The following is a 23,873-nucleotide window of genomic DNA, read 5'->3' as shown; positions in this document are numbered from 1 at the left end:
CTGACACCTCAGGCAGCAGGACAAGCCCACCCCAAGCCAAGCTCCACAAATAGAATGTGGACATTTGCAGGGGGGCAAAGATCAAGTGTGTTCCAGCAGCGGGCATTTCAGAAAGGCACACGATGCTGCCCAGGGCACCCCATCCCCTCCCCACACAGCAGTGCAAGAGATCATTCCCAGCAAATGGAGAATGGATTGAACTTCCACACACACAGAGGCTTCAGGTGAAAGCACCTGGGCAGTCCCTAAGCACAGCTGCCTTCTCTGGATGGAAAACTCAGCACATCTCTGTGCAAACCACTGTCTCCCTAGGGTGTTTCAGCTACTTAAGCAAAAGCACCTGTGATTAGAGTTGGGTTTGGTTTTGTTTCTTTTAAAAATATTTTTTTTATTCAATTTCCCTTGGATTTCTGAAATTTATCCACAGTGCTTACTATCTATTTTAGCTGTTCACTTTATCCCTTACAGCCTGGAATATCATTTGTGGGGACATCTTTCTTTATCACCAACTGTTTCACTGAGACTAGAAAACTAGTTCAAGAGTTAGGCTTTACTTTGAAACAACAAACTTGGATTCAAATAATGTATTATTTGAATTATACAAAATTCAAACTCAAATGAAAGCCACATCTGTTATTCCAGCATTTGCAGCCCACATAGTACAGCATTTTTTTCTGTGTACAATGCTGACAAGAATATTTTAAGTGCCCAGCTTTCTTCCCCCTAAACCTTTTTGTTGTCTCCTCCCAACAATTTTAATAACCTGAAATATTTGTAATATAAATGCACTGATTTCTTCCCACGCTCCTTCCCAAGTAATTTCAGTTTCGCTCCCTTGTTCAATTTTCATATCCTTGTTTTCTCTGAAGAATGTTCTGCTCATCTGTGAAAAACATCTTTGACTCCTCTAAGTTACTCAGCTTGAATGCCAGAGAGAGGAAAGTGCCTTAGCAAGATTTCGTGGGCAGCTACGAGTTCCACACCAAACACATGCTCCAGCTAAGGCAAGAGAGAACCCAGAGAGACAAGAGGTGCTAAAAGTAAGGACAAAGCAATATTCTTACCAAACTAAGGCAGTCTCGCTGTGAGGCACTGCAAGTTCAGCACTTGTGCAATTCATTTCTACTAGGAACTTCTCAGAGTAACAGCTCTATGAGAAATGCCAATTTCTTAAAAAGAAATAATTATTGACTACATAAAGACAGTTTTTCTTACAAGTCCTAGAAATTTAACTGCTTTTCTATACTGCAGGTATTCACTCCAATGTACATACAGGGGAGCTGTATGCAGCTTCCCCCCCCATCCTGAACTGTGCAATACTTCATACAAATATTCAGTTAAAAAAAAGGCTGCAATCTGAAAATCCAAATTAACCTACTCTACATTTGTTAAATTTTACATTTTTAGCAAATACTAGAATACAAAATCCTATTAATCTAGCACACATTTTTAAGGTTTTTTTTTTAGAAATTAATGTGAAATTAATATATTGTTGTTACTGAAAGACATTTTAAGAAAGCCATAAACACATTTTAACTAAATAACTTGTTTTTGTTTTATCAGTCTAAAACCGACATTAGCTTCTGCTAATGGAAACAGGAAAACATGTTACAGATCAATAAAGTTAAAATTAACCACTTCTAACTTTAGTTCTCACCCATCTCCTTCTTCTTCTATTTTCTTTCTTCTTCAATTTCAGTGAAACGGGTTTGTGGATTTCAGTGAAACAGGTTTGTGGATTTCAGTGAACCTCATTCATTTGAAACCTATAGCCCAGTAGGAGGGGCACTTTGTAGGAACAGACCATTAACTAATTGATCCAAGCCCTGTTTGCCAAGTTAATACCAGATAAGACTTACAGAGTACAGAAAGCATTTATGCATAACTGAATACACCATGAATACTTCCTAAAAAACTGAACTATGAAGTATTTGAAAAGCCTAGTCCCAAGCATAATAAAATGATCTTGAACTAATACAGTAGCAATCTACCAGCTCAGTTATCCAGAAAGGAACATTTATTCTGAACATAAAAAAACCTGGAGAGCCTTCTTCAAAGGGTCAGTTATTTGTAAGAAATTGCTGAGTATGGGATCCTTCTCAGAGCTCAAGATAATATAAAAACTTCAGAACACTTGGAAGTTCTGTAAGTACTAGTTCTGCTCACCAAGAATTAATTTGCAGTCTTTCATATATAAATTGGATGTAGTCCATGAAACACCTATTAATGCACAGAATTTACAACAAGCCAATTTGCTTTTGTGCCAATATTCTGTATTGAATACACTGTTCCATTAGATCCTATTAAGACACCAACCAGCCCTTGTAAGATTGAAATACTTGAAAAGATGAACCAGTTACAGCTGCATTTTAATACTTCATTTTTCTTCTGAAAGTAAGCAAATTATTTTGGTTACAACCAAAGCTGAAGTTCAACAAATATTTTAAGATGGTGTTGCACTTAAAGTAGCAGTGCTGCCCTCCCACACTGCTTCACTCTCTCGTTCCCATTCCCACAAAACCATTTTTGGACACCAGCACATTTGTTTGCTGATCTGTTCACTGTGCAGCTGTACAACTAGATTCTGCCGAAAAAAAGCCTAGAAAAAGGAAAAAAAAAAAGATTATTTTCATGACAGATTACTTTTCCTATCTGGCTCACTGTACAGCTGCACAAACACCACAGTCCACACAAAAAAAAAAGCCACCCAGCTTTAGGTGGGAACACCAGTTACTGATCTGGTTGATCTGCAGTCTAACAGAACATTTTGACAGAGCACAAATAAAACAATTGGCCACCTCAAAATGCACTCAAAATAACATTGAAACTTATTTCCTATTGAAAGTAATTTGAAAATAATTTCTCCAACTTTCCTTCAGAACAGAATATAACAATATTTCTAATAAAGTGTTAAAACCAGCTGCAGTACTTTTATTTTCTTATAATTTACACCACTGTAACTACTTCATCCTTTCACTACATGGTACTACTTGTGGTATGTTAGAAGGCATAAAAGGCATGTCTTTGATAGTGTTTAATACTCATTATAATAAACCTCTCTTCATCACTGCTACAATCAAAAAAGGAATTATGCATGCTTACTGCTAAGCCAATGACTTATCTCACTTGAAAAAAACCAGAAAAATAAATTTAGAAAAGCTGTAAATTATGGAAGACCACTCAAACATGGGAGTAAAGCATACTTTTACATGTGCTATGCCAAATAATGCCAGATTGTGAAGGCCATTTCTAGAATGAAGAGGTTTCAAATTACATACTATTGAATAAAATCTGTATTTTTAAATAAGGGATTTAGTTAATGAACCAACATCACAGACTTTTCTAAGTTGCTCTGCCAACATGCCACTCAAATTCTTCTTAGCAAAGCTATTCAGCAGCTTTGCTAAGAGAACAAACCAGAACTGCTACTCTTAGCAGGTAGCTACTGAAACCAGTGACATCTTGAATTAGTGAGCTCCCAATTGTGTCTTTGTTCAGTAATTGTGGGAGACAAAGGAGTTTGTTAAGACATTTTGGCAGATTCAGAAGTAACACAGGACTGACACAGGACATAAAATAATTGTACATGTTTGAACAGGCAAATCCACCAACAAAATACCCAGCTGAACCAATTAGTGCCATTTTCATATTCCCGGTGAGACCTCAACAGAATTCATGCCATTTCCCTGCCACCATTTATTTCAGCCAGGATTATTCTAAAAGATCTACCTGGCTACTCATTGCAGGTTTGTGTGGTGATGGAGGCAACCATTCAAACATACAAATACTGACAGGCTTTAAAAATAACTCACCATGAACAATAAATCTTTCTTAGCAAGGTATTAACTCAGAAGGGACACAAGTTTAAGGTGAAATAATGAAAATGTAGTATTTAATACCCCATATTACTCTTAGTGCAAGATTAGAGACAGAAGAGGGGCAAGGAAGCACAATATTACTGGTAATATGTGAGGAAGAAATGTTAAGGGTCTGGCATTGCTTATTGTCAAGGGAAGTAAAACCGAAGCAAACTGTAACTGCATGTCCAGAATAAAAAACCGTAGAGTATGTGAGGCATCATTTTGGTATTTCACTCCTATTCAATCACTGCTTGATTGAATACAAGGAACTCCTGTATGACAGTTTTCATAGGATATGGGCAAAACTCAGCAAAAGATGTGGGGTTTTCCCATTGTTGATATACATTCCTTTTATGCGTAGAACAATGTACTCATTTCGGTGTTTCACTTTGAGAACATTTTGTTTATAAAATATAATTAATCCTTTGTATTTGCGAATTTACTGCTAACAATTAAACTACAGTAATGGAGAAAATTTCAGTAAATTAGTTTATTTATAGAAACTCTTGGGATTTTCCAGAACTAAGTGGCAATTTGCCTTTTTCAACTTTATTTCTGTTTTAAGAACTCGACAATAGTACAATACAAGGCAAAGTATTGTCTTCAAAGACTGGGAAAGTATTTTACATCACTCAGCCTAAGTGTTTACTGGCATCAATTTGAATGACAAAGCTTGACACAAGGGAAACAGTAATAGTTTGCTATACTTGCTGCATTGTTATTACAGCATCTCATCTTCATCTGTTCTTTTAGGAGTCAGCATTAACCCCTCACATTCCTGTCCCTACTACTGAACATACATAGTTAGCAAAACCCAGTGTAAGAATTTTTGCCTGCACATGCTACACACTTTACAAAACTCAATCTCTTATCTGGAGTACAAAGACAGCAACTCAATGAAAAAATAACTAGTTATGGACATACTACAATGAAAAGCAAATTTTTGTATATACATCCTGCTGCAGCTACTGAGTATTTATTTACTGAACGTATGGTCTGGGAGCAAGTGGACCCTGTTAATATAATGCAATGCCTCTGCTGAACAATTGCCTCAAAGCACAGTTCAGAACAGCAAGGATGGAAATCTATCCTGTTTATGTATTGTAGCAGACATCAAATAAATAGGAATATTTTATATTTAGCATTAAAACTTAGTATTGCAAGGTGACCACATTATTTGGACTGCAGCCAAGTAGCATTTCTGAAGTCTTAATGTATGTTAATACAATTTGTACTTTTTGGCTGAGATACTGTCTTCTAGAGATAGATGTTCAGGTCAGCACAAAAAAATGCTGCTATATTCTGCAAACAGCACCAGACAATATATATGGCCTGTATGATACTGTTTGCATTTTATGGAATGAAAGTGCTTTTTGCATTTTATGGAATGAAAGGGTAGTGGAGCCCTGGTGGAAAGAGGCCTTCCTTGACAGGAACGGTTACAGAAATTGCAAAGAGCCCCGAGAAGTAATGCAACCATCATGTGAAACAGAGTGCAATCTGCCACTTGACAGTGAAGCAGCTTTTCTGGGCTGCTCTGCACAAGATATGAATGAAGCAGGACTGAAAAGCAGCCCTGGCTCACTGCTCCCCCTTGCAGGAACACTCACTTGGGGCATTACTAGTTATTCTGCAAGAGGAATTGAACTCAACTGCCAGCTGTACAAATGACATATGGCTATCATGAACAATCCTAGATGGAATTCAGTGCTACTCAATCCTATTTAAATGCATATCAATATTAACAAAGATATTACTCAAAAAAACCCCATAAAAATAATCATGTTGAACAATGTCTACTGAGACTACCTTCAGGATTACATACATTTTTCCTTTATTTTTCTTCGATGCTCCAATCTCAGTATGGTTGCATGCTATTATCAGCACTTAGCTTGGTTAAAGAGTAACTATTTATAGTTATCAAATCACCAGGTGTAAATAATTTATCATTTATGGTTATCTTTGAGAATTAAAGGTATTATTTTTGTCCAGTAATAATCATCACCCTAAGGAGCTATTTATGAATATAGTGCAAGTCAGGTAATCTAGAAATCTGCATCTTTATATATAATTTGTATGACAACCTCTGCCTAGAATTCATGCTGGATTATAGAGGTCTTTACTAGGGGCTGTGATTGGTAACTATTTCTAAAGCATTTATAACCTACATGCAGAAACACTGCAGAAACTCTGTTAATTGTATTTACAATTTTATGCAAATTCTGCATAAAACTTCTTTCACATATTCTTAACCTGAAGAGCATTTTATGTCACATATGCATTTTATCTTATCTAACCAACCACAAGGCAGATTGATGACTTTCAGACATGATCAGTTATACAGCAACTTCCAGTATTACAAAGACTTTCTCCCAAATCTAGATTGGTTTAGCTACTTCGGTGACTTCAGAACTGTGTCTTTATCAATTAAGATATTATTCAGACTTATTCACTCTTATTCAAAACTGTGCTTATCACTTAAGCACAAAATGGAATGCTTATACAATTTTCTGTACCTCTTAACAGTCTAGAAACTTTCTCTCTGGAGTTTTAAGTCCTCTGTTAACATTCCATATTTTGTATAGATGTGCTACTTTGTATAATACTGGCTTGTGACTGCAAAGAGGGGCAGGTTTCTCTGACAAACTTCATGAGGTACAGAGAAGGTGACAGCCAGATGAGAAGAAGCTCCTGGGTCACTGAGAGAGAAAGGACAACAGCTGAGTCATTCCTCCTCTGCAGCAATGGAAAAAGCAGCCAAGAAAGAGTGATGAGGCAGCACAATGTGATAGCAGAACATTTCCAGTCTAATGAATCATGTCCCCCAGCATGGGTACAACACCCTACATGTAATTCCAACATCCCCTTCTTCTCAGAAGCTTTTGAGACTGACATCAGCAAACCATCATCTTCCAAGTCTTTTATGCTGCTTTCCAGCTTTCTGGGCATTAAAACCTGTACAGACTGCAATATCACAAGAGGTAACAAAAGTGACTTCAAACAATTATTCTTTAACTTCTTTACTCCTCAGATTTTTATTACATCCAAAAAGCCTGGAGCAATGGCACTGACTCAAGAGCACTAAAAGATTATGTATGAATAGGGGGACTGACACAGCACATACCTTTCTCTCCTTTAGGAGGTTACACCGTGGCAGGATATGGTTTCCAGCATTTCAATCAGTTTTTGAAATTTAGGGGGAAAAAAGGTGTTATTAGCTTTGCCTAATTGGTACACATTTCCTTACCAGACCTTATTAGGTGTATTTCAAGTAATAGCTCAGCTGTAATTAAAGAATGATGTAAGAGCAGTTTTAATTCTTTCTGCATTAAGTGTTACTTCAGGCCTTTATCAGCAAGATAAAATTACTAGTTTCATTTAAGATAACTTCAGTAGCCCACCCCCAAAGATAATACTTTTTAGGTGATAAAATTGTTTTAAATAATTGCTATCTAAATTAAGTTAGACTCCCACAGTAAACCAGGAAGTTATACAGGTTTTCTTCAGATTAGAATAGAAATTGCTTCCCGAAAGGCATAAATTCTCAGTATTCAAGGAACTCACCCTGCACCTAAAGCTCAATCCTGTGAAAAGCATACCTGCCCAAGGAACAGAACTGCCATTAAACTTTCCTTCTCTGAAACTTCTAGTGACATTTTTTAATGTGTTACAAAAAGTTAAGGTACATTTGACAATTCTGAAAACATCCTAAAAAATAATATGCTATGAAATACCAAGTGTTCTGACTTCGTTGATCATCAAACTGAGAAGAAAATGGAATGAGATTTTCTCATTCTGGTATCATTTTCATTGCTGACACATGCAGTTATGTCTGTCCATCAGTTTTGCACAGATGCCACCATCCTTCCACCAAGTTTCACTACAGTAAAGGACCAAATTGTAACTTACAGAAAAACTTTAATGGAGTTTGGTTTTTAAGTAGCTTTTGTAATTTTAATCAGCAGTTCTATCTGATGAAAACACGTAAATGTTCTCAAATTGATTTACTTTATCACTGATTTATCAAGTGCCTATCACACATTCAAAACAAACTTCCACTTCTGTAAAAACTGTGACAGAGATGGGAATAAGTCTTCACAATAGGCACAGTCATGATCAAACGACACTGAAACTAGACAGCAAAGGCAAACAAGTCCAAACACACTTCCTTTAGGACTATATACATGCTTGAAGTCCATTTGTTCTGGGCACTACTTAAAAAGTCTCTTCAGACTTGAATCGGCCATTGCTTTACAGAAAATGTATTAACAATAGAAAATGTAAATTACAGTTGGTTGACTTACTTAGTGAAGACCAGGAAGGAGACCTATGCCATGTTGGATATATTCATTTTGCCATATATATATATATATATATATATATATATATATATATATATATATATATATCTCACTTGTGCAAGTCAAAGTAATGATGGCCAGCATGTGCTTTTTCCCATCAAGTAAACTTTCTAGAACATGTCTTAATTACCCTGATGATCCAATTTAATTATTTTCTTGCAATGGGAAAAACATCCATTAAGACAAAGCCTATGAGCATATTTGAATAACTTCAAACAACAGCTCTGCTGTAACTGCACATTTTATGACTGACTGGATATATGCTGCAAAGTTAATACCTGGCTTTTATGTAAGCCAACCTGGAAAGCACAAAGACCTACATAGATATAAATTGAAACAAAGCTCATTTTTTCGAGAATTTTCTTTTCTGTAGCCAGAATCTCCAGTCACATTGTCTATTCCAGATAGGTAACAGTGTATAACTCCTCTACAGCCACCCATGGACACTAATGTAATGCCAATATGGAACTGCCACCATTAATCTCAAACACACACAATTAATTCACAAGTCTGTCTATCTATCTAGACCCTATTCTCCTTTAGAAATAGGCTGCATACTTTTTTTTACTCTAAAGTATGAGTTAAAAGCAGTCTAAAATAAAAATGCTGCAGGACACCACCACTAATTTTACTTTAACCATTAATTTAGCACAAGAATTTAGCTAGTAAAGTATAGTGACACTGGTCAGTGTTCTTGAGGACCAGAGTTTTTTCCAGTTATTGTCTTACATTACATTACATTATAGACTATTAGCCTATGGAGTAACCATTAGTCCCTCACTGTGGAGCTGCAGAGTGTGCCTCAGTCCAAATTCCTATTTCCCTGCACATCTGAAGCAAAGCAGATTATTCAGCGAAGGAAATCAGAGTGCATTCTCTGTTAAAGTCCAATTAAAAAAAACTCGTATGATACCTTTTCAATATAGAAAATTTTCTATTTTTATGTCACTGTGTCAGTTACTACTACCCAAAGGGCTACAAGAACATACCCACTGGAACATGCCAGGAATTACTTTTGTCAACTAGATGACAACTGCTTCCACTCATCTGAAAACTAACCAGGTCTTCCAGTGTGCATTTCTCAATTCTGTATCAGGCTCGAGGTTATCACAGGCTCCCTTGGTGTTATGGTACAAGATCCTACCTTAACAGAAAAAAAACACATTATGATTGCTACTTACACACATACAGCGTTAGGAGTGCTAGAAACCAGAAGTATTTCTACTCAGACAACTCTTGTTCAGAGAGTTTTAACAACTAGCAGGCATGAACACTTCTACAAAGAGGCCCAAAAACGACAAAGATAGCTAGAGATTTTAAAGAGCAATTTTATTCTGCAGTTTCAAAGTTAAGCGTGTACTTCCAAAGGATGCAGCATAAGCAGCAGAGATGGCTGAGAACAGGAAATCAATGGTTTTCGCTCATCACTTCTGTGTCCGTACAGTACAGCGACAAAGCCTCCTGACCCTTCCGCCCTTACCCTTATTTAAGGTTACGTGCAAGTTACAGCCCGAGTGATTTTTCCGCAGCTGTTAGCACTAAATCCCAACTGTAAACCCTGCAAAATTTAATTGCCTGGCTTGTTCATCATCCACCGTCCCGGTACTGCCCCCAAATACCGCCAAGTCCTGCGGGGATCCGCACGGACCCCGCACGGCCGCTCCCGCCCCGCACACCCGCAGCGCCCACGCCGGGCGGGCAGGGCCGGCTCCTTCCACCCGCACCCGCGGCCTCCACGTGGCCGCACCGAGAGCGAGCGAGCTCGGCAGGGCCGGGGCGCGCCCAAAGCCGCACTCCCGGCAGGAAGGCGGCCAGAGGGAAGTGGGAGAGCGGGCACCGGGCAGCTCCGTGCTGCTCGAACCCGCCGGGCCACGGGGGCCCGCCGCGCCCCCCCGAGCCCCGCCGCGCCCTGCCGCCCCCCGTTCTCTCTCCGCCCGAGCAGCCGAGGCAGCCGCAGCCCCGCCGCCGCGTCCCGGGCCCCCCGTTCCGGGCGCGGGGGCGGGGAGGATTTACCTGCCGCATGGTCGCCTCACGAGCAGAGGAAGAAAGGGGGTGGGGGGGATGCGCCAGGGCCGCGGCGGCGCCTCGTGCTCCGCCGCCTCGGGGGGAGCCCGGGCGCGGCCCCCCCGCCCGCCGCCCCCCGGCCCCCCGCGCGCACCCCGCGGCCTCGCGCCCCGCCGCCACGTGATGAGGCGGCCGCGCCGCCGCGCGCCCCTGTCGCCGCTCCGCATCGCGGGCGAGCCGCTGTCCGCTACCGCCGCTCGGTCCCCGCTGCGGCTCCTCGCCCGCACCGCCGCCCCCCCCCGCCCCGGCGCGGCCCGGGCCGGCCGCCACCCGCTCCGCGGCGCCGGGCGGCTGTGGGGGAGGGCATGTAAACAAATGGGGTTTTATAGCTACCTCACTCGAGTGCCGTGTGCATCTCCCTCTCCGCTCGGTACCAAACCGCCGCGGCGCCTCCTCCTCCTCCTCCTGCCGCTCCGCCGGCGCTATTCACAGACCCGGCTACGCCGCGCTCGCCCTGCACGCGCGGCCCCGCAGCCCGCGCTGCCCAATGCGCAGCCATTTCCTCCAGCGCTACGAAAGTGGCGTAGCGGCCCTGCCCGCCCGCCCCTCGCTGCGGCGGCTCCGCGCACGGCCCGGCCATGGCCGCGGGGCCCGGGCAGCGCCGGAGGCAGCTCCGCGGGCCCGGGGCAGCGCGGCCGCGCCCGGCCGAGGGAGCCCGGGCTGGGCGGCTCGAGGGGCGCCGGGCCCGCGGGGCCGGGGCCGGGGCCGGGGCCGAGCTGCCGCTTCTGCAGCCGCCTGGGGAGAGGGTCCGTCAGCGACAACGGGGTATTCGTACCTTCCTATCGGGGTACCTTTCGAGGCCGAGGTGGGCACTAACCCCCGTTTATTTAACTCCAGAAACTCCTGTCAGGCTCGCTCATGCCACCAAAGCCTGTTCAGGCAATAAACGTCTCCCCATGCCGAGGTGGAGCCCCTCGTCACGACACGCTTCATTCCTAGACAACAACTACAGAGCTAAATAAAGCCCCCAAACCAAACCGTAGGTAAATCAAAACCCTCACTAGCTCAGCGCCGAGGATCAGGGGACATTTTGGTTTTTAGCATAAGACCTACAATATAGTGGAGTCTTTCACAACAAATCATATTTTAAAATAGACCAGCGTGTTTTGTAATGGTTATTTATAGAAAGCACGTTCAAAGGCTGAAGCACATAAATAGGAACGTTTCAGATAAGTTTTAGGCCGTTTCATTTTTCTCTTGGAGAAATTTGCATACAATTTTCATGACATTTTCCTCCAAAAAATAACTAGTGTTCCCATTGCAGGCGTCAAGTAGAAGCCTGCAATGTATCTAGAATGTATCTAGAAGCAAACCGACCTTCCCTCTATTTGTTAAGGATGCACACATTTTGCTTTTAGATTCTTGTATTACTGAATCAAACTAACCTAATTATTTCTAAAAATGTTCCTTTGTTAAACCGGATGATTCACACTGGCGCTACCTTAAGTCTGGCCTGGCAGAGCCAGAGTCCTGTCCTATCTTATCCTAGTGGTGTCTGAAGTCCAGGGCATACCCATGGTTATCCACCCCAAAAGCCTCCCAAAGTTACACAATTTTTCCTTGGTGATGTGTAAAGGATTACTTCTGTTTGTTTAGCAACCAAAATGAAAGTTGTTACCTGTAAGAGACCAAAAACCACATAGGCATTAAGCTGCTTATGCAAGAGAAAACCAGAGTAAACTTTTCTAGATATGATAAATGTCCAATCTAATGCAGCTACTGTAGCAAACAGACAAAGACATGTAGACCTCTCAAATGACCTAAGAGCACATCAGCTGTGTGCATTACACTACACCAATTTTTTGGTGTGTGATGCTGCATCATTTCTGAACTTTTCTGATTTTTCTGTTATTTACCCATGAGGTTCATGTCTCAGTGACAGAATTTATAATTTCGTATCTCCTCCAACATATTTTTCTCTATTTTGTATTTATTTTTGAGGAAAAAAATTAACATAATCTCTCCCTCATTTTTTTGCTACGTGTCTTACCAAATCCACCACTAGAACATAAACCATACTAGTCCAAAGTCAGTAGCTCACATCAAGTTTTGGGGACTGTTATAAAGTGATTATGAGGTAGTATACCAAACTGTTGCACCAGATCATTTTGTATGTTGATTTGAATGATTTTTACCTTGAAGCAGGTCCCTTGTCTCTCAGAATTTTAGCACAGCAAATAAAACACAGATCTGATTATGACAGTGGTTATTAGACGTTTATCACAATGCCACTATTGATCACTAGAAGTGACTGATTTGTATTGCTGCTTGCTCTAGAAACAGATCCACTGAGTGGAAAAAGAAATTTTAAAATTAAATTTTATTTTTTCCATTAGAGTTTATTCAGGGAATTGTACTCAGTAATAAATAGAGCATATGGGGTTTGTTAGCTTTTCTGAGTAAAATTCAAGTAATGCAAAATCTCCTTAAAAACAAATCAAGAACTCTAATAAAATGAAATACTGATGCTACACAGACTTTCCAGAAACTCACCCAGCCAAGGTGTACCAATGAATACTCTGTTGGTGGGCTCTCCTCCCCTCCAGCTGTTACCCACTCTACAATGTATCCGTTCATTTTAAATCCAGAAGGGCCCATTAGCAGGCCTGCCAGCACTCTGCTAACATTTCCTGCTAACAAATGAGTCTCATTTGTAGTTTGAGTTAGGTTAGAGCCTTCCCAGTCAGTCTGCTCCTGGCTTTCTCCTGACACATTGAAAAGCCTACTTGTATCTAGAATATTTTCCCTGTAGTTGTACATTGTATCTTGCATTTAGGCTTTCTCTCAGTACTTTTAACCATACATTTTAGTGCCAGAATTTCACATCAGTATTTGAGGAAAAGAAAGTAGGACTTTCTATAACATAGGTTCAGAAACCCAAACCAAAAATTGTTAGATCAGGCATTTAGCATGAAAAAAAGCTGAGGAGTGTGTTGCCCTGTGAAGCCCGTGGAACAACTTTCTGTGCTGCAGGGAAGCTGGAACAGCAGAGCAGGGCAGCCAGCACTGCAAGAGTGCCGAGAGCTTGAGAAAACACAAATGTATGCAACAAATCCAGACTGACTTTTCAAGCTTCAAAAGGAATATGTTACCATACTTTTAGAACAGAACTGGTTTGGGTTTTTTCCCCCTCTCCTCTCACAGGCCACTTCCTTGCTGAGTAGGACTGCAGAGTACACGCTCATATTTTGGGCTGAGGAAGGGAATTACACAGATCTCACACACTGATTTCCTGTCCCCCCCTTGCAACAACCCAATTGCAGGTGAGGGAGTAGAAGGTTGACATGTGTATGTATACAAAAGAAAGTAGTTTGTTTAGACAAATTATTAAAAAAAAAACCAAACCCAAAAACCCCAACCAAAACCCAAAGCTACTCAGTAATTCTGCACATTACTTCTTATATCCTGATAGTGCCTCTGACTGTAAACAGAAGTAAGAGTCTTGTGAGTATTCATTGGAGAACTAGAACAGTAATACTGAAAAATATTTTAACTGGGAGAAATTAACGTAGAAAGCTGGTAGTTGAAGGTGTACACAAATCTTGGTATGTAAGTGGGAGGAAAATGTCACTACTTGTTGCCAAAATGAACTTGTTGGCAAATTCAGCTTTTTTTTTGGTTAAAGAGCCCTACTTAATTTTCTTACTTTTGAAGTACTGATGTTTCATTAAAAAGCCATGGTAATGGCTTGAAACATCAACTTCCTCCTTTTATTTTAAATCATCTTGTCCAAGATTTAATGAGAAATTAAGGCAAGGGGAAGAAAAGGGAAATCCATGTGAGCTTTTTTGTTTTGTTTCTAGAAACCATTCTGATCCTCCTTCTCTTACAACATGTAGATACCCCTCTGTTCAGACAGTATCTAAACATGTATGAGTATTTGTATAGGTTTTGAAGCAAAAGTATCAAAATCAAGGATACCATCTGCACAATTTTAAATACGGTATCAGTGTAAGTACCAAGGGGAAGTCAGTTCAAACAGAAATCTAGGAATTTTTTTATTTTTTTTTAACATGCCAAAACAAGATATAGGTTTTAAAGGTCTTTGTTTTAGAAGTTTTTGAACTGGTCTCTTTGTGGGGAAGGGCTGGGCTTTTTGTTTTGTTTTTAAACATGGGCTGACATTTTTAGAAAAAATATAAACCCTTTTTCATTGGCTCGAGGCTTAAGGTTACATAAACATTAAAGGACATAAGCAGAAGGGTGTGATGCTGCAGCAGCAACTGAAGTCTTTGGTGCACTCAAAGGTTTGTCTGCAATTTGGGAAACAGCCAATATGACCTTTGGCTAATTTTGCAAGGCTAGCAAACACTGGTATACTTATCCACAGGAAAGCTTGCTGGCAAACTTGACTTTGTTAAATGACTCTCCTTTTGTTTTGTTATTATTTGTTTTAAACATCTAGTCCTGCTCTCTAAAGCAGTCAAAAGCCCTTTCATTGGATCTGAGACAGGCAGGATTTGCTGGATGCAGGTCTGGGATAAAATTTGATGTGGAGGATATTAGAAAGTGTGTCACAACCTTCTTCCTCTCTTGCAGACTCAGGTTTATTTATTTTTCTCCCTTCCTGCCTGCCTGCTGAAAACACCTGTTTGCTTGTGGCATCTTGTCTGTAGGCAGTGGTTATGGGGAGATATCATCTTCATTCCAAAGGATGTGGTGGGTGGGAAAGGCCAGTCAGCTGCTTCCTGCAGCACGAGTGGGGTGAGATTGCAGAGCACAAAGAATTTCTGGTCATGTTCACACAAGACCTCTGTATCAATAAATATGGATATTATCTGTTGGAGCCAGGCAGGGTTCAAAACATTAAACAAAGCTGTGCTAGCTGCCTGGGTGGGGTAGGAATTCCTCTAAAGGCTTTCACTTATAAAAGCAAACGACTGATTCCAAAACTGACTCACCTGACCAAAGAGAAAATATTGGCTTTAATGTAATCTCTTTACAAGCTGAGGAATTTGTTTTACACCCTCTTCTCAAACAGAATGGAAAAAATTAATTAATGAGACTGGCCCTGATATTATTTGAAGAAATCAATGAGGAGCTTAAAATAAGAAATCAAAGGTCAGCATCTTTTAATTGTCAGTCCCTGTCAAATTTTAACCACTAATTTGGTGAATTGGCATTTTTTATATATGACCTATACTTAGCTGAGTAATGGAAGCATAGCTCCTCTAAAGCTGGATTTTAGTAGGCAGCTGGGGTGAAGTTCCCCATTTCTTTCACCTCTGTTACGCATGGAAGTGGAAATGAAAAATTTTGAACTCCTGAAATTCTAGCATTATCAGCAGGAAGAATCAGGAAGCCAAAACATCCTTAAGCTGCTGGCTGCCTGTTTGGGGCATCTCTGGGCCATTGCTCATCTGTGAAATTTTGGCAGTGGAAAGGGAAGCCAATATGAGCTTGAATGAATGGGCAGGGATGTCATACAGCCTCATCCCATCTTTTGCACAGATCCAAAACCTCAGAGACACCTACAGAGAACAAGTGTGACAAGAACATGCAGTGGCAGGGAAAACAAAGATATTGTTTGCAGAAATAAAACAAATTATGAAATGGGTGTTTTGTTTGCTTTTCTTTAAATAAACTGTACCAGTAACAAAATCTAAAATCAAGAGAAAGGCTCTCAAAATCAAAATTATCAAAGGCTGGCCCACAGTTTAGGGAAAGAATTAACTTAAGGTCATCTGAAAGGACCAGTAGGCTCCTGGCCATTAGGGCAGTATTAAAACTATGTGGCCTTTGATTTGAAATGCTGGTATGCACCTAAAGTTTGATAATTTCCCCCCATCATTTACTTTTGTAAATGATGTAAATTTTTACACCTGTATTTCATGATTTCTAGAGAAAATAAGGAGACAGCAGGAAGAGTGTGAATGACTTTAGGGAACACCCCAATTTCCAAACCTTTAAGTACAACCATTTGACAGTACTTTTGGGTGTTGCAGCTTTATTTTCCATGTTGCTGCCCTGATCCTTTGCACAGTTGGATGATAACTTTTGGTTTTAATGATGCAAGAAGTGTGAATTTAAGCATAAGGAATGGAGTAAACTCCCTTCTATGAAGAAGGGAGTAAACTTCAGCTGATACACAATAAGAAGAATCATGGAGACACCTAAATATGGTCTAAATGACAAGAAATGTAAAAACCAGAGATGAGTATCAGTGGAATTACAGGGAGACACAGATCATGGGGATGTGGGACAGTAGAACTGGGAAGAGAACGGGGAAATGGAGAGGCCTGATACATAACTATTTCTGATCTGCATGACTTAGCAACCTCACTTTGTACCCCCTTCTGTAAACCAGTAAACTCCTCTGAGAGCTAGTACAGCAACAGCAGCAGGAGAGACTCTCACGGTGATGAATACTTCCTGTTATTGCTTAGAAAGGAAGAGACGTTTTGAAGCATTTTCTCAAGCACGGGACTAAGGAGACTGCTCGTGACAGAGGGGATGTGGTCATGTGTCTTTGCTGACCCATCAGGTGATGCATTTCATGTGTCAGAGCATTTGAGAGCCCTGAGGGGACTCAAGGGTGGCAATGCCAGTAAGCCAGTAAGCAAACAGAGAGAAAATAAAGCATTTCTGCAATGATTGGGCTGGACTAATTTTGCTGAGGTGTTGGGCTGACATCCAGTCTGTCCATCCATGGATATGTAATGCAAGAAAATGAACTCACAAGCTCAGGGAAAGAAAATCACTCTGAGACAAAACTTGATGCCAATTTTGTCAACAGTGAAATTGAAAAGAAAGAAAGAAAGAAAGAAAGAAAGAAAGAAAGAAAGAAAGAAAGAAAGAAAGAAAGAAAGAAAGAAAGAAAGAAAGAAAGAAAGAAAGAAAGAAAGAAAGAAAGAAAGAAAGAAAGAAAGAAAGAAAGAAAGAAAGAAAGAAAGAAAGAAAGAAAGAAAGAAAGAAAGAAAGAAAGAAAGTGTTACGTTTGAAAATGCTTGATTTCACTTGCACTGTTAGTGTCTTTCTACTCCTCTCAGATAACCTTGCCTTGTATTTCTTACCCCTCTCTTCATAAATACAAATGAATAATCATTCCCATACACACAAAGGGTAAACTCTTAATGATCTTCTATAGTACCTCTAATGAAATTATTGTGCACTTCTCCAAGAAAAACACAAGTATATGCCTTTTCTTGGTTAAGGAGAGCATCCCAAGAATGTTCGAAATAAAATGTTGAACAGCAAATGCAGTTTGTTCTTTATAACAGATTTACATTATTGAATGTATACCAAAATGCACCACAAGCATGCAGTGGTGTAATTCAAGGCTAAATATTAATCGAAAAAAACCCCAAATACTACTGCCTTTTGGACAGATGGGGCAAAATTAAAGGACTTGTGAGTGAACTCTAACTTATTTTTTCATTTAACCATGGTGCCATCTCTCAACAACTGTCTGCTCATGGAACTGCTTCCAACTGGTGGCTTTCTTTAAACATATGAAGAGTATATCTGTATGATTTCTGAAGAGTTTTTCTCTCCTGCTCAGGTTTGTTAGTATTTCTCAGAAGAAAAAAAAATTACCCATGAAGGTGCTTGACCCTGTTAATCCATTAAAGTAACTGGGTGGTGGCTCTTACTGAAAGCAAACTCACAGCAGCTTTTGGCTGTCAGGCCACTTATGTAGTTACCTACATCCAGTACCTTTAAACAATTCATAGAATCATAACCTCACTTGGAACAGTATTTACTTCAGAGAGTCACCATTCTCTATTTTTTGCGGGCAGTTTAGTATAAATCTTTGTAGCTGGGTAAGCATTATAATATAATTTACATTTTCAAATTAATTTTCTATTAATTGTTAGATGTATAAGAGAAATCCACTGGATTAATTGCAAGTGCAATCTTAAATTTGAAAGCCTATAATCTGTCAGATTTCCAGTTTACTAAAATTCTGAGAATGAGGCTCCAAAGCACAACATAATATCCTTTGGCAAATCAATACACATAATGAAACGAAAGAATTGGTACACTGGAGCTTCAAGACATTGCTTCTTAAAGATAAACAGAAACTAAAACTAAAGTCAATACTTGCTAATGATTTGCAAAGAAGCTTGAAATGAGAATATTTTAGTTAAGCCAGGTACTTGAAGAGAGACTGCTTGGGGCTCTTGAGCTCACATGAACCTAAGTTGGGCTGGCTCATTGCCAGATTCTAGGAAATTCATAACCCAAAACCAGATCACAGAGTTTTACTTAAGTTTATCTCAGATGACAGAAAAGCACTGATTTTGGACATTGTGGTTCTGGGATAACATTATTTATATTACGGGATGTGTCAAATTCATACCATAAGAATGACCAATATTTGTTCCTGTTTTTCCAAGGGGCTTTGGTTTTAAGGTAATGTGCTTTTCTTACTCTCAGAGAAGTATACAAATTTTGGCCCCATTGTCTCAGAAGACATTAACAATATCACAGCTATCACTAATTAGATGAAAAATAGACTGGGTAAGCAGCTTCTAAAAACAGTGAATCAGAAAATGAACTGCCAGCGCCTCAAAGTCCTGCAGGCATCCCCTTCTTGAGAGCAGCATGCACACACTACAGATCAGATCAGGCCACTTACACGATGGTGGGTGCCAGCTCCATCATTCAGGACAGCAGTGTCTGATTCTTGTCATTTCTGTCTTTCTCCTCTTCCTCCTTTACAGGAGGGAGAGACTGCATGGCCTTTAGCCATTTCCCTAAACAGGAAGAGTTGCTGTCTATGCAGTTTCTTTTTTAAATTACTGTATTTTTTAGGAGCTGTTTGAAGAGGGTTTTGTTATTTATTATTGTATTGAAATTGAACCTTGAGCTAGTAAAAACAATGTTATGGTAGTGCTCTAGTTATAAAACAGAGCTGCTGTTTTCACAAGAGGATACTTCAAATTGCTGCACAAAACCTTTGACAGTTGAACACTGAGAGGTTTGCAGTGTACAAGCCCCAGCTATTGTGAACAGCCAAGCAGCAATAGACAGTTTTTCAGAGGTTATTGCTGGTAGTTTAACTGTAGTCTAAAACATAGAAAAAAGTGACTTTTTAGGGGAGGGTTTGGTGGATCAATATTACTGCAATGCTTTCCATTTTTAATGCCACTTGTGTTGTACAGCAAAACAGCACAGAAATTTGTTCTTTTCAAAAATCAGTGATCTCCTGAGGCCAAAGGACAGTCCTTTGTTAAGGACTGTGTAAGTCCACTCTTAGCTTTAATATAGCCTGATCAGCAATCATTGAGAAAGCTGAGTGAGGAGGAAAGAATAGGGCTTCAAAGAGTTAGCAGAGGCAGATGAAATTGCCCCCCCAAACATCTCTGTCTATTCATTGCACCATAACACTTGTGTCTTCCTGACATATCCCAGAGCTTTCTGTCTTGGTATGGCTCTTGTTTAGCCCTTTGGCTGGAGCCACCAGTGAAGTCACCCAGCTACCTTGGATTATAGGTTATAATGCTGTCTAAAGACAACACACAACTCTGCTCTCTTGTCCTCAGAAAATCTGCTTTCCTGAAGTGTGACAGATACAGTGAGAATTGCCACAGAAAGCTTTTCAGAGATGGCAGAATCATAGAATCATCAAGGTTGGAAGAGGCCTTTGAGATCATCCAGTCCAACCATCAACCTTTTAGTACCACTAACCATGAGCTGATGCAGTCTTTATAAGGCAGTTTGTATTTTCAAGAATCTTCAAAAGCAACCAACCTCGTTTTTCCTAACATGACTTAAGTGCACGGTCTCTCCTGGGTAGAGGCCCCAAAGGGACATTCTGGCTTCCAGTTGTAGGAGACCAGGCCAGCAGTTCTACTTCTTCTGAGGGCAGTATTTCCATGTCCTTTTCTGACAGTGTATTCTTCAAAAGAACACAATCTACCTGTCAGTCAGTCTCACCTGAGTGCCTTGCAAGATCATGGAGCAGATTCTCCTGGGAACTATGCTAAGGCATTGTGGAAAATAAGGAGAGTGATGACAGCCTGAGGACATGACTTCACTAAGGGCAAGTCATGCCTGATGAATATGGTGGCTTGCTGAGATGGGGTCACATGGTGATGGATGAGAGAAGAGCAGCTGACAGCATCTGCCTGGAGCTGTGCAAAGCACTTGACACTGTCCCTCACAGCGACATCTTGTCCCTGAAGTGGGAAGACATGGATTTGGTGGATGGATACTTGGTGGGTAATGGATTGGTTAGATGGTCAGCCTCAGAGCCAACAGGTCAATGTCCAGGTGGAGACCAGAGATGAGTGATGCTCCTCAGGGGCTGATGTTGGGATTGGCACTTTTTAACATCAGTGAGACAGACAGTGGGGTTGAGTGCACCCTCAGCAAATTTGCCAACAACACCGAGCTGTGTGGTGCACTTTGCACATTGGAGGGAAGGGATGCCATCCAGAGGGACCTGGACAGGCTGGACAGCTTGGCCCATGTGAACTTCATGAGGCTCAGCAAGGCCAAGTGCAAGGTTGTTTGAAGGACAGGAAACACAGTACCTAAACTAGTGCTGATGGTTCCTCTGTGGCAACGCTTGCCAAGGTGGAATTGTAACTGAATAGTAACAGGTACAGAGAGATGAATAAGAAAAATCTGTTGCTGATAAGGGCTCAAATATGAGACTTCAGGTAACTATTTCTTCTCACTGCCCAGTCACTCTTCTCACTGCAGACCTTGAAGTCTCTCACCACTGACTGCTATCACACAGTGTCTCTCAGCCAGCCAAGCCCTGGTGACACAGAGGACATGCTATATGTATGCATTTGGTCCTGAGATACTGGTGAGGAATAATCTTCCCAGAATTAAGTTTTATCCTTCAATTACCATGCAGGGAGAGACCTTGAGAACACATTCCTATTTGACATTTGCATAGTGCACCTACACCGGAGCAGGCTTTCACAGCACCACTGAAGTTAATGCCTTAATAAAAACAACTTCTCCTCAATGGACTTTATTTGCTTTAGCCTGAGCTTATTTTCAGGGGATTAAAATTTAGCAATAATATTTTTATGGTCTTGAACTCTCTTCTGTTTTTGGAAAAAATTATGTTGTTAAGTTCAGAAAGGAGGCAGAAATTATTTTCCTTTAGTTTCACTTTGTCACGTTCTAGGAGGAGCAAAACTGCACACCAGAAGCCTCCCACCAAAAAAAAAAAAAAAAAAAAAAAAAAAAAAAAAAAAAAAAAAAAAAAAAAAAAGAAAAAGCTGTCAGAGCTTTTTAGAGAACTTAATTCCACATTAATTTTTAAAAATAAATTATAAAGTGTGATGTACACCATTTTGATACCTATAGCTCTACTACTTCATTGAGATGTTTGAAACTAGGATTTAGTACAATTTAGTCTTAAGTACTACAAAGCATCCACAAACGACAGGGAAGGAATGATTACTGAAATACCTAAAAAGCAAGCGAGCCATATGTGAGTGACAAGCTTTTAATCTTTACCCACGCACTCCAAACATGTCCATTATCTTTGGCAGCAAGACAAAGCTGTTCGGAAAAATTGACACTGGTGTTCAGTAGGGAACAGGGAGTCCTGTAGAGACAATGGGATGTAAGACTTTCCTCCCTCCGCCTCCCATTGTGCTTGTGGCTGGTGAAGTTCCAAGAGAATGTGGAAAAAAGATTTCTAAAGGTTTCGATTACCCTGAAACAACCATTTTCAGTAGACACCTAATGAACCCAAAGGAAGTCCACTTGGTTTAATTTTTTTCCCTGAAAACGATGATCAAACAAGTTTACAAAGGAACACGGTACTTACCCTTTATCAGGCTCTGATTCAAGAGTTTAAAGCATTTTGCTGGCTTTACACAGACAAGAAAGTATTTACCTCACTCAGTTGCTTAGGAGCTCCTTTCAAATCAATAGGAATGTAAATGTGCTATTAGTGTGTGCTTTAGTCTTGCTGAATCATGTCCTTTGCATGTCACAGTCATTACTGAAAAATGTGGTTGTGACCATCCACTGAATTTGTTATGGAAGGTAGAACATACCGTGACATCAGGCTGGTGTGTGCTGGTGGGGTAGGAGAAGAGGGATGATGAATGTTTTCAGCTGTGAGACTACTAAGCATTTAGATATTTAGCAAATTCTGCCATTTCCAGAAAAATCCTAGATGCTAGAATCCAGGCATTTTGAAAGCCATGTTATTTCTTTAGCTACACTACATACACACTAAAAAACCCTAAAAACAAACAAACCAAAACAGCATTTTGATTTCTGCCAGGTATGTGACACCATAACAACCACCAACATAACAAATCTGCTTTGTTAAGGAAAGGCTTCATACACACTCAATTCAGTATGGACCAAGATGACAGTGTTTGCTTCTCTATTTGATAGAAACATTTAGGACCCTCTGTTATGCAGAGAAATATTATCCCAAATATTACATGGCTGAATGAGAAATGTAGTATACCAAGAAGCTGATACAAAATCTCTGAAAATCAATATGCTTGCTTCAGTCAGCTCTGAAATAAACTTCAATGTTAGTTTTGGTTCTCAAGGTTCAGTTTCAATAGAGACTTTTTTTAGATGAAAATGACAGAGAAAAACATTAAAGGTAAGCCTAACATTTACAATGAAGCAGTAATGCTCAGCTATCATTAAAAGTCATGGCTTGCTTTCTTTCACATAGAAATCTTTGCACAGGAAGAAAGCTTCCCTTCCCCCTCACCCCCTCATGAAAATTGTTTTCGTTTTTAGTTTCTTGAAGCCATCACAGAATATTTCTGATTTTGTTGTAAGCAGCAAGGTGTTTGTGTTTGATTTCTTCCAAATGCCAGAAGCTGTTGCAGAAAAGTCTGCAGCATTGCTATTCCAGAAATTATGCTGTCTGCCTTGCTGCATTGTCTCTTTGCTTTACCTTCTTTTGCTTATGTTCATATGATATAATCCTACATATATCATATGTTCACATATATATATCTATATCTATCTAGTCTATATCTGTGTCTCTATCTTCATAGATAGCCCAAATCTAAAAACATTTAATGCAGAGATGGAATCAGGGTAAGTGGTCTTGCAGAGGAATGAAGCAAGCATCTTGCTATTAAGAAAATAAAATATTTATTGAGGTCAGAGGTGGAAGTTTACTAGATTAAGGCAGCACAGTGGGAATAGAAAACTAGCTGTGCCTTGAGGATGGTTTTGTAGCTGAAGCAGGGGAAGATATGCTCAGAGTGCAGTTAGCTCAGCCAAACCTAATTAGGTACACAGCACTCAGCCTGTTCATAGACTCTGTCTCCAATGATTGACACTTCTTTTATGATCAGGCTGTTTTTTATTAGAAGGTTGTGGGGTTACCAGATGATTGTAATGATCAATAAGTTGAAAAGAAATGACAGGTTCATTATTTACCTGGTATAAATCTGGAAAATACATGCATTGTGCTTTGTGTTGTCAAGCATAAATTACCATATTCTTTCCAGAGTGTGATATGTGTTGTGGGAGTAACTGGTTTGTTTTAGGATTCCTCATGTTAGATAAAATTAATGATGATATTTTCTTCTATTTCCTTATTCAGAACATTTATTTGTTCAATCAACTCTAAGCTTAGAGTTTTCCAGGCACATTTTTGGACACAGAATGAAATACAGGAATAAGA

At 40.1% G+C, this 23,873-nt stretch overlaps 1 protein-coding gene across 2 annotated transcripts in view; it reads right to left on the bottom strand.

The window, feature by feature from the left end:
* Window positions 1-10,685, bottom strand: part of SLC39A10 (solute carrier family 39 member 10) — a 34,151-nt gene extending 23,466 nt beyond the window's left edge. Inside the window, exon 1 of one of the 2 annotated variants that reach the window (XM_053982609.1) lies at window positions 10,619-10,685. Coding sequence is in view for 1 of the 2 variants with exons in the window: in XM_053982608.1 (XP_053838583.1) it covers window positions 10,235-10,243 (9 nt within the window). In the remaining variant the exon portion in view is untranslated. Of the gene's footprint in view, window positions 1-10,234; window positions 10,342-10,618 lie in introns of those variants that run through there. The other variant, XM_053982608.1, reaches the window with a different exon arrangement.
* Between the last annotated feature and the right edge of the window lie 13,188 nt (window positions 10,686-23,873).

The sequence above is a fragment of the Vidua macroura genome, chromosome 7, assembly GCF_024509145.1.
Source record: "Vidua macroura isolate BioBank_ID:100142 chromosome 7, ASM2450914v1, whole genome shotgun sequence".
In the NCBI taxonomy this organism is placed as follows: domain Eukaryota; kingdom Metazoa; phylum Chordata; class Aves; order Passeriformes; family Viduidae; genus Vidua; species Vidua macroura.
This window is presented reverse-complemented; position numbering and strand designations above follow the sequence as displayed.